We start from the raw sequence: 17,408 nt of genomic DNA on the forward strand, positions 1-17,408 counted from the left end.
CTTTGAATTTTAATTATGTAAAATTAAAGCTGGAAACGGTCCCGTCTGTAGCTTGAGTCCAGAGTGAAGCTAGAGACCCGAAAGTTTTAAATAGTCAAAATTGTGTCTCCTAAATCTTGCCCAAGAAGATGTTTGACTTTTAGTCTATAACTTTGTTTCTGTTTTTAACTATTCGTTATTATCTATTTGCAGACAAAACAACGAATTGTAATTTCGTATATCTCATAAGTAGCGTTCCTCACAATTTTCGTCATTAAAAAAAGGAAAAAGGGAACAAACGCGGAGGTCTCTAGTGTGGCAGCAAAACGCCATTGAGAATAGAGCGGAATGCAATTTCTTAGTGGGGCATGTCTTCTGAAAGAAAAAAGTGGCCTCTCGATTGATGAATCTGAAGTTCAAATAGTTTTTTTGTATTTGTATACCGGCAAAACCCGTTTTTCAGGCAGACCTTAGGTCTGCCTGGCATAACCTAAGGTCTGGCATAGGTAGACCTAGGTCTGCCAAGCACCTCGTTTGGCAAACTAGGAATTGCTGATATTTTAGGCAGGACCTAGTTTGCCAAAATGATTTTAGGCAAACTAGGTTTGCCAAACGATTTTTTTGGCAAACCCCGTTTCTGATTTCTACCGCTAAAGTGACTTTACCGGAAAACTTTTTCTACCGCTAAAGTGACTTTACCGGAAAACTTTTCTACCGCTAAAGTGGCCTTACCGGAAAACTTTTTCTACCGCTAAAGTGACTTTACCGGAAAACTTTTCTACCAACTTTCACCAACTTTTCTATACCCCCGATTTCAATAACATTAAACCGCCTAACACGTCTCTTCTGTTGGGGGGTTTTATTCCGAGCACTTCTCGCGGCTTTCACTTCATTTATCAGATCACTGTACTGTTCTCTGGGAATAACATGCAATTGGTTTTTTTCACTATCTTCATTTATAAAACTACGTAAAAAAAGTTCAAAATTAACGTTCGCGGTAGCCATGATTACTCCGTTGCACAAAAACAAAACACTGATCACTGTCCTCCGTGGACGCCGCGTTCCGCGAAGCGTGTTTGGTGCGCTACCGTTCGCACCTAATCCACAAGAATTTGTCTTCCCTGTCATCTAATTGGAATGTCCACTGATAACGCCGCCGAATTTTTCTCACGAGTGCTTCCCTTGTTGCCAAGTAAGCGGTGAAAAAGTTTTCCGGTAAAGTCACTTTAGCGGTAGAAAAAGTTTTCCGGTAAGGCCACTTTAGCGGTAGAAAAGTTTTCCGGTAAAGTCACTTTAGCGGTAGAAAAAGTTTTCCGGTAAAGTCACTTTAGCGGTAGAAAAAGTTTTCCGGTAAAGTCACTTTAGCGGTAGAAATCAGAAACGGGGTTTGCCAAAAAAATCGTTTGGCAAACCTAGTTTGCCTAAAATCACTTTTGGCAAACCTAGGTCTGCCTAAAATTTTCAGGCAATCCTAGGTTTGCCAAACGAGGTGCTTGGCAGACCTAGGTCTACCTAGGCAGACCTAGGTTTGCCTAGGCAGACCTAGGTCTGCCTGAAAAACGGGGTTTGCCGGTAACATATACTTCTAAAGAGGATAAAAACTGCAAGAAACGTCTTTTACGGAAACCACATAAAATCATTTAAAAAATTGCCCCCTCCCCCTTTGAATTTTAATCAGAGTGTAGGCTCACTCATTCGAGAATTTCTTGGCTCAACTTGCTTTTCTTTCAACTCAATAGAAAGAGATCAAATCGTAAGACCATAGCATTTGAGTCGGTAGGTTTGCATGGACAGAAATATTGTGTTAAAGAAAAATTAGAAACTTTGAGTATGGATGTCATGACTTAAAACAAGGTGAACGATTGTGTTCGCAGGCACCTTAGTGTTCTCGCCCATTCTTACAATTGTTTCTACTTATTATTTGTTTATTTGTTTCAGAAGGCGAATGCACTAACTGCGTGGAGGAGGGCCCAAAAGTAAGCAAGTGGACCATGCCTCTCTTGAAGATGGGGGAGAAACGATACTACCTCGGAATTTTCTTCAAGGTAAGCTAAGTAGAGGAAAACTCAAATATGAACTGTCGCGGAAGCGTACTGTATGTTAATTTTTTTTTTTTTTTTTTTTTTTTTTTTTTTTTTTTTTTTTTGATAAAAATGTGTAATTTATTCTTGGGGAAGTTAGATTTTACATTCTCCAAAAAAAACATTGCGACAAACATTATTAGTACTTTGAAGGATTTGCTTTGATATGCGTACTTACAATTTTAACACATAGCGTTCTATGGACTTCTGGTGCATTTTTTTTTTTTTAAAAAAACCTTGGAAACATTTTCTGTAAATAACGGTAAAATTCTACAGAAACTACTCCCCCCGGTTCTTTTCATGGGCTCTCCTCAATTTTACACAATATCTTGGGAGTTCCCATGTGCTCACAGGGGCAATCGAGGTGTCCTTACCTTTTACAAATGGATATAGAGCTATTAAACGACAGTCTGCGAATATTTGCTTAATTTTAAATCATAAAGGACTCTAGTCCAGATATACATAGATGCACTTCTATGTCAGAATTTTCAGCCTTTTTCTGGATTGAAAAAGCTAGGAGTCTCTGGGAAAACTTATCGTGTTTTTTTGTCCGTCATGCAGCCTCGATTCCCCAAATATTAAATTGATCTTTATGAAGGTAAATTTATATCGTGAACAAATATGCATCAAAATATTGTACACATCTTACCAAAATACTGGTTTTTACGCATTGTAGAACATTACAGCTGTTTCCTCTTAGGAATGTATCTTGTAAACCTTAAAATAAAGATAAGAGGATTTAATAGCAAAACCTTAAGTTCAATTGGTCGCGTCGAACGATTATGTTTAGTGTCCTGGCAGATATGATTGGCCGAATATCGGGATCGCTCCGTAACAAATCGATATTAATATTTGATTTAATACAGTGTCATTCACCAATTGACCATTTTTATAGTTTCGAGAGGCATTTTTTTTTGGGGGGGGGGGGGGTAGAGGGATTGGAAAATGTTCCTCATAGATTGATCTGAAGATTGAAACTTTGACATGCCCAACAGCATTCCCCTCATAGTTTCCTGAAATCCACCAATCGCACCTAGAATACATTGCACCAAATCTGAGTATCCACCTTAACCGGATCCCATTTAGCAAAAAGGGGCCTGCCCGATTAAAATGTAGAAATGTCATTTTCATTTTTCACGTTGTTGTCCTTTTGGGCCCTAGGAGATACATAAATCGAGTTGTCCATACTCTCCGTATAAAGGTACTCTACTGAATAACTCCTCCACAGCAGCATCGTACAGTAGCCTGAACATTATGAAACCGGACGAAATTGGGGAGATTTCGTGCGCGTAATAGCGCGGTCTCAGGGAGGCGGGGCGCAAGCTCATCTGGCTCATCTTGACAAGCGGTTTCGGAGCCCGGCTCGGCGCGGCGGTCAGGTGTTGGGGTACCAGCCGTTGGTGAAATTGGTGGCTGTCAAGCCGAGATTTACTCGCGGGGTACCCCGTACCCAGGAGGCGCGGCCGCGACGTTTGGTTAGTAGGTAAATGCGGTCGTAGGTCACTCAACTCCGTTCCTAGTCGCACACTCTAGCCAGACTCAGATGCATGCTAATGGTGGTGCAAGATGATGCAGCTTCGACTCTCCGAGGCAAGGATCTTGATGCCTGCCTCCATGCGGTTACTAATTTCCATTAATATTTACATCAAACATCACATTCGACCGAGATCCTGTAAATCGTATGAAGCAAGACTCCTACACTGAAAAAAAAAAAATTCGGTGTATTTACTAAGTAAAGGGTAAAATTACCAAGAATTCAGGGTTCTATTTAATCCCAGTTTTTTCTTGCTAAAATTACCATTTATGGAATTGATAATTTTACCGAGAAATTTCGGTAAAATTATTGAAATTTCTCGGTAATTATACTGGACCATGATAAAACCACCAATATTTTTTATCGACTGTGGTAGAATTACAGAGATAAAATGGCAAAGTTACCGGGAATTGATTACCAATAAAAGTGGTATTCTAACCTGGAAAAAACAGTGAAATTACCGGTTTTTGGGTAAGCTTACCAGTCTGTCTTGGTAAAATTACCAATGATTGGTAAAAAAAGTGAGATGGTAAAGGTACCAACGGACTTTGGTAAAAACGCCGAGAATTTTTTTTCAGTGTATATTCATACTCACCTGATAAGCTTAAATAGATCACCTGTGGTTGTTACTAAATCAGTTTTTGACACACCACGGGAAAAAAAGAGGTAGGGGCTAAGTCCCAACTGTTGGATGATATGGACATTTCTAATTAATTTTAGTATTACCCTAATAAATTGTGGTATTAAACCCAATTAATTGTGATACTACCCAAATAAATTGATCTACTAACCTAAATGTTGCGGTACTACCCCAACTTGAGTTGCGATACTACCAAAATCAATTGGACATGTCCATATCATCCAACGAATTGGGGTAGTACCACAATTTTAGGGGAGAACCCTTGACATTTTTTTTTCCGTGACAGAGAGAAAAACTTCGTGCATGGGACCCGAAGTTGAGATCATATAGCTCTCTGAAGTTTCCGGCTCACGCATCCGAAAACTTGAGGTCCGGCTGCCAAAGTTCCTTAAGTTTTCGGACGCGTGAGCCGAAAACTTCAGAGATTCATTATGAACTCAACTTCAGGTTACATCAGCTATTACCAAATTTAATTGAGCAATTTAATTTTTTACGAGAGTGCGTTTGTGTGAATATTTTTGAAAATTTTATAAAGTTGGCTGCGTACAATGCAAAAAATTCACTGAAATTTGCACAAAAATCCTCACATTTGTTTTATGTAAAAAATTAAGTGGCCCAATTAAATTTGGCAATAGCTGATGTGCCTTCGGTTCCTCTCTGCTTGACGCAGTTCAGTTGCAGCTCATATCATAGTTTCCTAAACGAAGGAACGTTTTTCCATGCCGAAGCTGCAAAATTTACCGAAACAATTTAATTCTCTACGAGAATATGATTGCGCTAAGTCTACCAAAAATTGTGTTGAGTTTTTGTTCTAATCAAAGGAAAAATCAGTGGAATTTTCGGTTCCATTTCTCCAAAGGGAATCACGCCCACTTTTACATTGTTTTTTCCCACTCGTCCGTTCAGTAGAAATACGTCCAGCTAATGGAGAATTTGCATGCAAATTGTTTATTGCTTCATCTGAAAGTGCTTCAAGCGCTGATTTCACTGTATTTTTTATACTTTTTTCTGATAAAGGAAATAGTATAAATATAGATTTAAAAGTGAGAAAATGCACCGCCTAGTGACGGCATCTGACGGCATTTCCCATTTAAACACAAGTAGATTCGATCATTTTGTCATATCTTCTCCGATAATTGTTCAATCCATGAACCAAGGGTATCCTCGTGTTCAGTTCACTCAGTAGTTTCTACTTAAATACGAAATTCATCAAATTTCAGCTACCTGCAAATTCTCCATTGTTTGAATACCCTCTTTGGGGTGCCATATTTTTTATTTTCAAAACTAACAATAAGCCGGGTTGTACCGCATGCGTGGATGAAAGTTTCAAGTTCTTGATGGACTTAAAAAAATAATTGGAAGAGTTAGCTAAAAAAACTAAGCCCCCTCACCGCGCCGGTCAACGAGCGTATTTTTATTAAACGCATTCCGTTTCGGTGTTATAAACCTCTTAAATATAAATAATCCTGATGGATTACCATGAAGCCACCTTGCGAGGTCGTTTTAATAAAGATTCGTGTCATCGATTATTATCATTTTCATCAATTTGCTGCTCAATCCAGGTTGATGAATGATGAGATGGAACCAGACAGAATCCCCACATTTTTTAAAATTTTCGTGTTTATATGGTTTTATTGGATTACTTTTTCCTCAGTCAGATCAACCAAATGGACTTGGTTCATCGACCGAATGTCTAGTTATATCGATCGGAACCGGAGGTCACACTGAGACATCTGCGGGTCGATTGTCGAATCATTTATCGAATGGTCTTGACCAGTAAATCCTTATCTTAGTAATGCTTTTTATCGATCACGGTCGTTCGGTATCGATTCAACAATCGAGCTGCTGGAGTATAAAGCAGCTGCCTGCTGATGTGCAATATACTCTTGTTTCTCTCAATATATTATTACTCGGAAGTTGGATTTGCGCAATCAGCTGTCACCGATGTATCGGTGACAGCTGATTGCGCAAAATTTTGGGGTTGAAAATTTGCAGCCTCGAAAAAAATCAGGTGCAAATTTTCAACCCCGAAATTTGACCAACGTGGCCCCCCTCCCCCTAAAAATGAATTATAATGGATCAGTTCTTTGCCTTCAGAATCTTCGTTTCTGTCACAGAATCGTGTTTGATTCTTGTATAGATTAGCTCAAAATAACAAGATCTGCCCAAACAGCAGCTTTCTACGTTCAATTTTAACCGAGATTCCGTCCCTTGAAAAGACGGGTTTTTGACGTCATCCACCGCGGTAGTGACACCCTTGGTTTCTTCCCTCTTGCTTTCATCCAAGTTTCACGTTAAATAAGCAATGCAAATGTGCGTTCACACTGACTGATGAAAGCAAGGAAAAAGAAACCAAGGGTGTCAGCACTACGGTGGATGACGTCAGGAACCCGACTTTTCAAAGTGCGATGAACGTGAAAAGTTGCTGCTCGGACAGATCCGACTATTTTCAGCTAATCTCTAATCAAGCATCAAAACCCAATTCTGCGACCAGCGCAACTGACCCCTTTCAAAATATCAACCCTGAGTTAAGATTACATTATGTTCTACTTCCGATATTTCGACTATTTTTTCTTACCGTGCAGATCTCGAAATAAAGTTTGGTTTATTGCGGAGCAAGAGAAACTTTCTTGTATTCGACGACGAAATCAATAAATTATATCGGTCGATGTATGGTAACGTGCGGGTACCGGACGCGGAAGATGTGTAATTGGTACAGCGGACGCGGAATCAGTGCCAGACGAGTGAGAAGAATAAAATTCGCTTATAGGGCCGGTAGTAGCGCAGAACCTTTATCGAAGAGTCAAATGAGCTGCTGTCTCGATCGAAGGCGATAGTCAGCGTCGATTTGCGGTTGCGCAACTTTTTTTGGAAGAAAGTAGCCGTCGCCAACCGGCGTTATGCCGCGAGATGCTTTAATTTTTCGGTCTTTAGGTCTGTCTCTGCTGAATTTGGTGATTGGTGGCGGCAGAGGCGGACCGAATCGACAGCTTGTAATTTGAGCATTGCCCCGTTGCCGATTCTTGGGGAAAATCTTTTCTTTATGCTCCGTTCCTATGCTTTGCACCTGTTTATACTCCAGTGTGAAATCACGCCTCATCTTTGGAATTTCCTTGGTGAGTCAAGCAAGACGCGCTGGAGAATAAAACTTGGCAATTGAAAAAATTCGATTTTTTTTTTTTTTTTTTTTTTTTTTTTTTTGTTGCTTAATTGGTCTGATGCACCCAAGAGACACAGCCAAATTAATTTACCGTATACGGGTAAAATCACACAAAAATCCCGTCGAGCACGTCAAAGAAGTCTGAAATCCATAACTTAGCTCTCAATCTGCATAACTGCAGAGCATTTTGGTGCGAACATGTTAATTGGACGTATTTCTGTCAAACGGAACTATGTGCACCATGACGTGAGCCCTATTATGCATGTATTCTTATGGGTCTCAGGGTTCATGTCTTAATGCACATAGTTCCGTTTGATAGAAATACGTCCAGTTACACGTTTACATCAATCCGAACGGATATTGCATCCCTGCATTTTAGTGCTAAAGTCACAGAATCATATTTTGCTGCTTGGATTTTAAATTTTTTTCAAAAAAGTATAGGTAATCCCTCCTAAGTAGAGAATACTTTTGTTCAAAACTAACATAGTTTATTAATCAGAGGTTGAAGCGCGCTAAGATAGTCCGATCAACTTTAAAATAGGAACAAAAAGCATAATTGGTTCACTGTCAGATCTCTAAATGGGTAAATCAATTCATATAGAGGAATCAAGTTCACACTGAAACTCATTAAGTTCTCTCGAGAAACTGAGGATCTCACCCCTTGTTTGCCATAAACTTGGTTCGTTCCCATTAAGTTCGATCCATTTCCTATGGTCTATTGATTTCTGCCGTATTTAGTAGTCGACCCATTTCCTTTCGCCACCTTCCGGACAAAGTATCACAAGCTCTATGTGACGTTTAAAATTTTCCGCTGCCATTACATTTTTTACAGAGTTGTTCAAAGAGGCTAGCCGAAAATGTTACTAAATTTCTTTTGTACTGGCCATAAAATCCAGTAAAATGTTCAAACAGACGCAACCAACAATTTCTCTGCAAAAAAATAAAATGGGGGCGGAAATTTTGAAACGTGGCATGGCGCTTGTGATACTTTGTCCGGAAGGTGACGGAAGGAAATGGATCGACTACTAAATACTGTGAAAATCAACAGACCATAGGAAAAGGATCAACTTAATGGAAACGAACCAAGTTTTTTGGCAAACAAGGGGTGAGCTCCCTCAATTTCTCGAGAGAACTTAATGAGCATCAGTGTGGAATTGGTTCCTCCATATATGAATTGATTTAACCATCTGGAAATCTGACAGTGAACAAATTATGCTTTTTGTTCCTATTTTAAAGTTTGTTCTATCGGACTAATTTAGCGCGCTTCAACCTCTTATTAATAAATTCTGTTGGTTTTGAACAAAAATCATTTCTACTTAGGATGAATTACCTATGTTTTTTTTAAAACAAAATATAAAATCAAAGCAGCAAAATTGATTCCGTGACTTTTGCACTAATATGCAAAGATGCAGTAGCCGTTCGGATTGATGTTGTCTCATAGAGTTTTTTGGTCAGTTCCTCAGTTTCTTGAGAGAACTTAATGAGCATCAGTGTGGAATTGGTTCCTTTTTACGAATTGATTTAACCATTTGGAAATCTAACAGTGAACAAATTATGCTTTTTGTTCATATTTTAAATTTGATCGGACTATCTTAGCGCGCCTCAGCCTCTTACTAATAAACTCTGTTAGTTTTGAACAAAAATGAAGGTGACGCATTGGTCCTTTCATTCTCAGCCTATTTAGTAGTGCATCGAGTCACCGAAAGCGTGGGAAGAGGTTGGAGCGTATTCCGCGTGCTAAGTTCCATTGGGCTTGGACATGACGTAAAATGGGTTCACCTATCGAGAACCGGGCAGGAGTTCATATAGAGATGCCTCGGCTCCGAGCGGAGCGTGGAGCGGGGAGCGGGGACTCCCTTAATGAGCCGCGATGCGTCGTTGCGCATACGCGTGGAGCTCGCGGAGCGCCGAGTCGTTGCAACACACCCCACGTCGACGTCGGGCAGTGTCGGAGCCGGTGCATCTGTAAAAGGCGTCCCGACGCCGGACGATAGCGAGAGCGCTCCCATTCAACCCGTCGCGCGTCCACCGGCCGGGGATGCGCGCCGCGCCGCTAACGCAATTTCCTGCTTCGAATCCCGAGCCGCGACGCCGGATTGAGCTCCGCGAGTTTCAGCCAGGCTGGCAAAATTTCATGATAAATCAAATCTTGTAGTTTCACCTGAAATATTTCATGAAATTTTAGAAAAATATCAAAGATATTGAAAAATACCGCTTCCTTTTCATGTTTCGCAAAATTTAAAAATTGTGACTTTCTTCTATTTTTGTGTGTTTGAGTGCGGGTTGCATATCGTAGCAAAAATGTGAAATATTTCACAGCCGGAAAATTTCATGATGAATCGAATCTTGTAATTTCACGTGAAATATTTCATGAAATTTCAGAAATTTATCAAAGATATTGAAAGATACCGCGGTTCCTTTTCACGTTTCGCAAAATGTATAAATTGTGACTTTCTGCTATTTTGTTTGTATTTCAGTGCGAGTTGCATAGCGTAGCCCCTGAAAAATGTGAAATATTTCATAGCCTCGGAAAATTTCATGAAATATTTCACTGAAACTTTCAATGTTTCATTTTTTCTACGCTTCATGCCACCCTGGTTTCAGCAAATAGTAGTTAAATAGGCATAATTATTGGATCACATTTAACAAAAAGGAACCAGCGCGATTCACAGTGTTTTCAAAATCGTGCACCTCTTTCTCTTTTTGAAAAATACTTAATATAAATACAGTATTCAAAGTTTACACAATTAGTTTCCTTTAGAATCAACCATTTTCTGGTGGGAAGAAAAAACAATTTGCTATTCTGAGAGATTTTTTAGATATATGGTGGCGAAGCAACATTTTTGCAACACTGTAATCACGCCGAGTTCCTTTTTGCTAAGTGCGATCCATTTAATAGTTGCTACATCACCCCCCCCCCCCAATCATCGTTCGATTATATACGTGAAAGCCGAAAGATCGTATCTGTGACGTCTGAAAAATTTGCGTTACGGGCCGTCCATAAAATACGTAATGCTTAAGGAGGGAAGGGAGGTTGAGGAGGGTGTTAGGCACGTCATTTTGTTAGTACGTGTTTGAAGGATAGGGGCCTACGTCACAAAATCGTCAAGGGGGAGGGGTAGTGTCGAAAAATTCGATATTTAGCCCTTAAAAGCATTTGAACTTAACCCTAACTATGAGAATGAGCCACCGGGCAAGGTAAGCAATTAAAGCTATGACGCGCGTCGTCCCTTCAAAATTGTCCGTAATGGAAAAATAAAAAAAAAATCAAATTTAACTCATAAGTGAGAAGTTGGATTTTATCTGAATGCACGAAGGTATTATACTAACATCTGCAATTATTTTGCAAAATTAGATCAGACATTCCGAGACTTAATCATTATAAAGAATAATCCAAGTGAAATGTGAAAGAGCGATGAATCACCAGTGACACAGCGTCTAGAAAGGCCAAAACTTGATACTAAGATGATACGTGAAGCTGATGATGAGATAAAATTCCTTCAAATCATGGGATAGGCCAACCGATGGCCTCCTAGAATTCCACGAACACCTTCACAAAGCAGTGGGGACTGTCAATGTCATGAATCACTCACATTTTCATTCCCTAAAATTCGTGATAATCGTAAAGTTCGTTTGTTACTTAGACCGTTTTGGCTGAAACCCAAATTGGATACTGGTTGGACCACAATTTATTTCAAAACCCTCCGAGGTTACTCAGAATGCCAAAAGATGATTCATTTCTCAATACTGCCTGCACTTACTGTTTGCCATCTAGATGAACCAACACAGGATTCGTTGTAAAGGATAGAAAATTTGGCTGATAACAAGGACTTAGATGTTGCAACGCAGGCGCAAGATTCTCACGACCTGGTCCATAAACTAGTTGTTTAGTTGGAACGGACTGACAGTCCAGTTTCACCCGCCCCGAGGAGGCATCGGAATTAAATGCTCCTCATTTTGCGAGCGGCGTAGACACTACTGAACGCGATCCGTAGTTCCACTGATGCCCGTTTGTGGAAATAAAGCCCCTCTGGCGCACTCTAACGCCGTCGGAAAAAGTTCAGTTCCGCTGGGAATCTGACAAACCTGCTCAACTATTACAGTGTCACTCCTGTGACGCAACGGCGCCACTTAAGAATCTTGGACACAGCCTCTAATGGCATTTGCTTTGCGGAAGAAAAAAATATTAAAATTGAAAAATGATAATAATTCTGACCGTCTATTTGGAAACAAATTCCATAGAGCATTTTTAGGAACGTCCTGTGAAAATTTTCATCGTTGGACTTTTTTTCCACACAACCGGAATCCTTTTGTCCAAATGGAATTCTGCACCCCTCGTGGAGTAAAAGGGGGACGTGACTTTGAAAGTTGGGGTTCTCTTCAAACTCCTGACATTTTTCTATCAAATTTAGAAAGAACGAAAAATTTTACCCTACACCCAGAGACAAGAGACCCTCAACTAGTAACTTGGCCATGGTGGAAGCTTTTACTTTCGGGACTTCAGCATTCTACTGTTGACTTACCTACATGGTTGATGTTCAACAACGTGTTGGCAGTTTCGTTTTGCAAACAAGCCGAAAATGGCCGACGTTTGGGAAAGTTGTTTGGCTTATGACGTCATCCGAAGCTCATCATCGACCATGTAGGTAAGTCAACAGCCGAAAATAGGGTGATGACTGTTGCTCGCTCATAATTGTCCATAAGGAATTGTTGAAACCCCGAAAGTAAAAGCTTCCACCTGTCGCTAGGAGGCCAGCGGAGGGTCTCTTTGTCTCTGCCTACACCGATACCAGAAAATCCAAAAGTGGCCCATTTTGGTTTGAAATATTAACCTCGAAACTGCTGGGCTAAGAGAAATCCTAATGAGCCTTCAAAACGTTGCCGCAGTTCAGACGAGGCATACAGAGATCCTACATTTGTACGCAGGCAAAAAATAATGACCAGAATGTTGCATCTCCTCTACAGTCAACTCCTGAGGTTTCATCCGTCTATTTTTCTACCCGAGCGTTAAAGTCTCCAGTTCAATCTCTCACGGAAGCACACAGATGGACGCTATGATAAAATGAACTATATCCTCTGCAGTCAACTCCTGAGGTTTCATCCGTCTATTTTCCTACCCGAGCGTTAAAGTCTCCAGTTCAATCTCTCACGGAAGCACACAGATGGACGCTATGATAAAATGAACTATATCCTCTGCAGTCAACTCCTGAGGTTTCATCCGTCTATTTTTCTACCCGAGCGTTAAAGTCTCCAGTTCAATCTCTCACGGAAGCACACAAACGGACGTTATGATAAAATGAACTATATGCATAGGGTTTGCGTTAGACGCACATAGTTCCTTTCAGCACAAATACGTCCAGATATCCTCCATTTGTACGCTAGGAATGTTGGAAAACTTACACTATATAGCGGATGAAATATTTCCTACTTAACAACAACTCTTGCCTCGCCACTTTTTTCTGACTCTTTTCTTTAGCTATTTGCGTACATTCCTCCTGCAGGAGCAGATAAACATGGCAATGTTGATGCCTAAGATGAGTAACACTGTATAAAGTAAGATTGCATTAAGGTTCTGTGGTGTGTATGAGTTGAATCCTCCCCCATATAAAATCACCGCCATTCCTCTGGATATTGTGAGGGTCCTCGAGAGATTCAGTTTCAATCTTATCTCTCAGTAAAAGCACTCCGACTTCTGTGTAAAAAAATGATAAATGATACTTGACGAGGTCGAACGAACCTTCTTCAAATGAAACATTTTAACAACTAGGAAAAACAAAAACGTTAAAACGTCAAAAATTGATATATTCCAAGCGTTTATTTCAAAAAATCTGCGAAAGGATCAAACCTGATCGCCCGTGCAAAATAAAGAATTTCTGCGAGAACTACTCTTAACCATAAGGGAAAAAATGATCGTACGGTAACATAACACAGGAATGCCTGAACGATTCTATGCAACGAGTCAGAGTGATCCTCCTGCGTTCCAACGAGGAGCTAAAATAGTAATTTGGGTCATACGCGTTTCTTGTTGCTAACAAGGTTTTATTGTCTTACCAATTCTGACGATGGGATTTGCAATCACCGCTTACCATCTTGCGAATACGCATCGGCCCGTGGCAACGCACTCCCTTCCGAGGACAACGACGGTGAGACGCACCTTCGCGAGTGCAAGATTGCAAGAAATCGATGGCTTACGTCGAAAAATGATGCACTCATCGAAACGCCTTAAAATACGCTTGTGTTCTAAACTTTTCAAAGAGAACGTAAAAAATGTCTCCTTAATATTAGAGTCCCTTTATACTGAGAGTCAAGACAATTTGAATCCATTTCTGATTGGTTCCCGTATTTTAGGCCTCCACAGTGTCACAAACGGGAATAAAGATTACATTTTCACCAATTGCAAAGATTATAATCTGGAATGGACCAGGGAATTACGGGTTCGGCAAGGAACAAACGGAATGAGAGGAGGAACGGAGAAAGGCATTTGAGAATGAGCCGATCAAAGATTACGAAAAACATTCAATTTCTGTAATCTTTATTCCCGTTTGTGACATCCATGAGCCGAATTGTCTTGACTCTCAGCATAAAGGGACTCTACTTAATATTGGAGTCCATGATGGTCAATTCCCTACACTAAGAAAAGAAGTTTAGTTTTATGAAGCGAATGCACTGTGTTCAATATCTGCCGTACTGTTCGGCTCGATATAACCGCTTCCTTGGTTCTAGGCACTGTATCATCGATTCTTGCGACCGAGATTTATCTATGGTTCGGCTTGGTTTGTGAAAACTCGGTTGCATGAACCGAGGACACGGTTCTTAGAACTGAGAGAGCGGTTACAAACGTGAATCGAACAGCACGGCCGATATTGAATACCATGCATTCGGTTCATGAGACCGAACTTTTATTTCAGTGTAGGAGAACATCTTTTTCCACTTTTTCCAGGACATCTACGCCAATTTAATAACATTAAATGGACATATTTCTGCCAAACGTAACTATGTGCATTAATACATGAGCCCTGTTATGCATATATTTTTATGGATCTCAGAGCTTATGTCTGAATGCACATAAGTCCGTTTGGCAGAAATACATCCAAATTTTGGAGAGGGGGGCCCTGTCACCCAAATTTTCTGCTGAATGAAGGGAGAAGTACGTCGTATGAGCATTCAAGAGTTACCAAACTTCCTCCGATTGAATGTTCATTTTTAACGAGAATTATGATTACTTTCGTTTCAATAATTTATGCGAGTAGGGTTCTTTGAAAAATTGGTGGAAAAATATTCACAAACCCTGAAAATTTTATCTTAAGTGGCAACGTCCGAGGGCTTTCCCAAATCTCGAAAATCGTGCACTCGATCTGAAATTGTAATTTGTGCAAATTGTAATATGAGTCATATACTGAGAATAAAAAAAAAAAAACCTTTCGTGAACCCCAATTTCGAAGGTTCAAAAGACTCCAGAAACACAAGGGAAGGAATAAATGATATTTGAAAGAAGCACGGTTCACACACACCATATCATGCTCGAAGGAAATGCGGGTAGATTCAACGGCAGGAAGATTTATTTGGGATGATGGAGTTAAATCGCTCGGGTGCTGAAAATCCGGGGAGCTTAACTTGAAATACTGCAGTGTGTGTACAGAACTGAAATTCTGGAACAAGGCATAGCAGAGTGTTTCACCTGCTTTTGTTCTGTGTATCGTAGAGGTATTTATTTCCCGAGTGGATGCGGGTGGGGTCCGCTACCCTATAGTTACAACAGTGGCGTGGCGTGAATTGCGATGTATCGATTGTTATGCCATTTTAACCTACGGCAATAAATCGATTTTTGAGATGTTCGCTGCGAACACCCTGTTTATCGATCCTTTTCCACAGGTTTAAATGGCATAACAATCGATACATCCCAATTCACGCCACGCCACTGAGTTACAAACTTTGGCGTTAAAATATTGTCCGTGGCAGAGGCGAGGCATGAATGATCAATTATCGATTCTTCCCCATTTGAAGAGGCTATGTTAAAGAATCGATCCTTAACGTGTTCGTTGCGAATACCTTGTTTATCGATACTTTTCCGTGGGTTGAAATGGCAGATCAATCGATATATCGCAAAGCACGTCATGCCACTGGTCCGTAACGCACAAAGGAACGAGTCAATTGGATCATTTATACAAAGTGTGGAAAATTTAAAAGCTGATGACTCCGTGAAAATTGAAAGTTGAGCTTTTAAAAGTGGTTTCATTGGTTTTCTTGTATAATTTTCTTGACCAAGCATCTCTTAAAATTCAAAATTTGACAAGGTAGACTTCAAAAGTAGCACATTTTGTCCAAAATTTCGTGTCCGATCTCCTCCATTGCCTTATTTCTTTTTTGGCGGCAGAAATGTGTTGTTAAAATCAAAAAAATAGGGTCCGCCTTTCGAAAGTGCTCAGCCGTAAACGAATCCATTTTCATTTAATTTTATGACTTACATGACTAAAATTTGCGAGAATCCTCCATTTAACATTAAAATTATGTCTACGGACACAAAATAATAAATTTGAAGTTAACATAAATCTGAAACAACACCAAGTTTTGACCATTTCTAAAGTGGGCAATAATCATTTTCGGTTCATGAATATTCATTCTGCAAGAGTTAAATTGTGCTCTCAAATTTTTTGAAACTTTCCTTGCATAATTTTTGAGCATTGTTGCAGATACACTACCAAAATATCACTGAAACTTAATTTGAGAAAAAAACGTGCATATTAAGCCATTCTACCATGTAAGGGCGCATTTTAATATTTCGGGTCTTTAAGGATAAGAGGAGAGACCGATGGATGGTTAGCCATCACGTGCAAAACACACAATTCTGAAAACACGTACTCCAATCGCAGCGTTTCCAAATCCCCGTTCATATTTAGTTTATTTTTTGAGGAAAACATGTAAATATGTTGGCTTGAAATGTTCACGAAATAACCGTGACAGGTTACAGGAAAATCAAAAAAAATATCAATAAATATTTAAGAGTTATTTTCCATTTCAAAAAAAAAAATCACGAGAGGAAATGAAGAACTTGGCTTTTAAAATACGTGTCTTGATAGTTTTGCCATCGCGGTGCTTCTCCTCAAGAGCCGACACGAAACAGGATTAGATCGTGCCTACATCTCGCGTTTTAATATTTCGGGTCCAAAAGGACCAAAAGGATGAGGGGAAAAGTGATACCCGCCGAAAGGTGACTCAAAACAGGACCGAAGTCACTGACCACTTCTCAAGGTGAAATAGAGGATTTGCATACGATGATCCGGACTAAGAGACCACACCTCTTCGGCGCTATCGGGAAACCCTTTTAAATAGCGGCAGATACCATGCATACTCTCACTGATGCACTGTTGCCACCAACAGTGCAACGTCAGTCGATGGCGCATTGATTGATTATATGAAATTGCCTACACAACTACATTCTCAAAATCTGGTTTTCTCATGTTTCCATGAACACCTCTCTCAGGAACTAGTAAAAAAAAAATATATTTTTATTTTTTAATGGTCCAACAATCATCCTCCTCAACCAATGCGAGGATAAAACTCTTGAAATAATTAGTTAAATCTTCAGATGGCGGCGAATCTAGGGGGCGGCAAAAATTTACAATTTTTTTTTTAAGTGTAGGTATTAAAAAAAATCAGATTTAGACAAAAAAAATTACAAACGAGAAAAGGCGACAAAATCTCTCATTTACTGAGAGTATAGTAATTTCTAATTTTGTCGTCTCTTAGTGATACAAGAGGCGATCGGCATGTAACACATATTAGCGCCTACAAGACTGCACGAATACTTCTCGCATTGCATCAAACGCAGTGCGGTCATTGCGGTCAGCGTGAAACGGATAGCGCCTACAAAAATGCATGAATACTTCACGCATTGCGCCAAACACAGTGCGATCAGCGTGAAACGCATAGCGCCTACAAGACTGCGTGAATACTTCACGCATTGCGTCCAACACAGCGCGTTCAGCATTGGTCGGCGTGAAACGCATAGCGCCT

At 40.0% G+C, this 17,408-nt stretch overlaps 1 protein-coding gene across 1 annotated transcript in view; it reads left to right on the plus strand.

The window, feature by feature from the left end:
• LOC109031339 (C-type lectin 37Db) overlaps nt 1–17,408 on the plus strand; it is a 38,239-nt gene that overhangs the window by 10,997 nt on the left and 9,834 nt on the right. The window contains exon 2 of the mRNA XM_072299200.1: nt 1,918–2,024. Coding sequence (XP_072155301.1) covers nt 1,918–2,024 — 107 coding nt within the window. The remainder of the gene's footprint in view (nt 1–1,917; nt 2,025–17,408) is intronic.

The sequence above is a fragment of the Bemisia tabaci genome, chromosome 4, assembly GCF_918797505.1.
Source record: "Bemisia tabaci chromosome 4, PGI_BMITA_v3".
NCBI lineage: Eukaryota > Metazoa > Arthropoda > Insecta > Hemiptera > Aleyrodidae > Bemisia > Bemisia tabaci.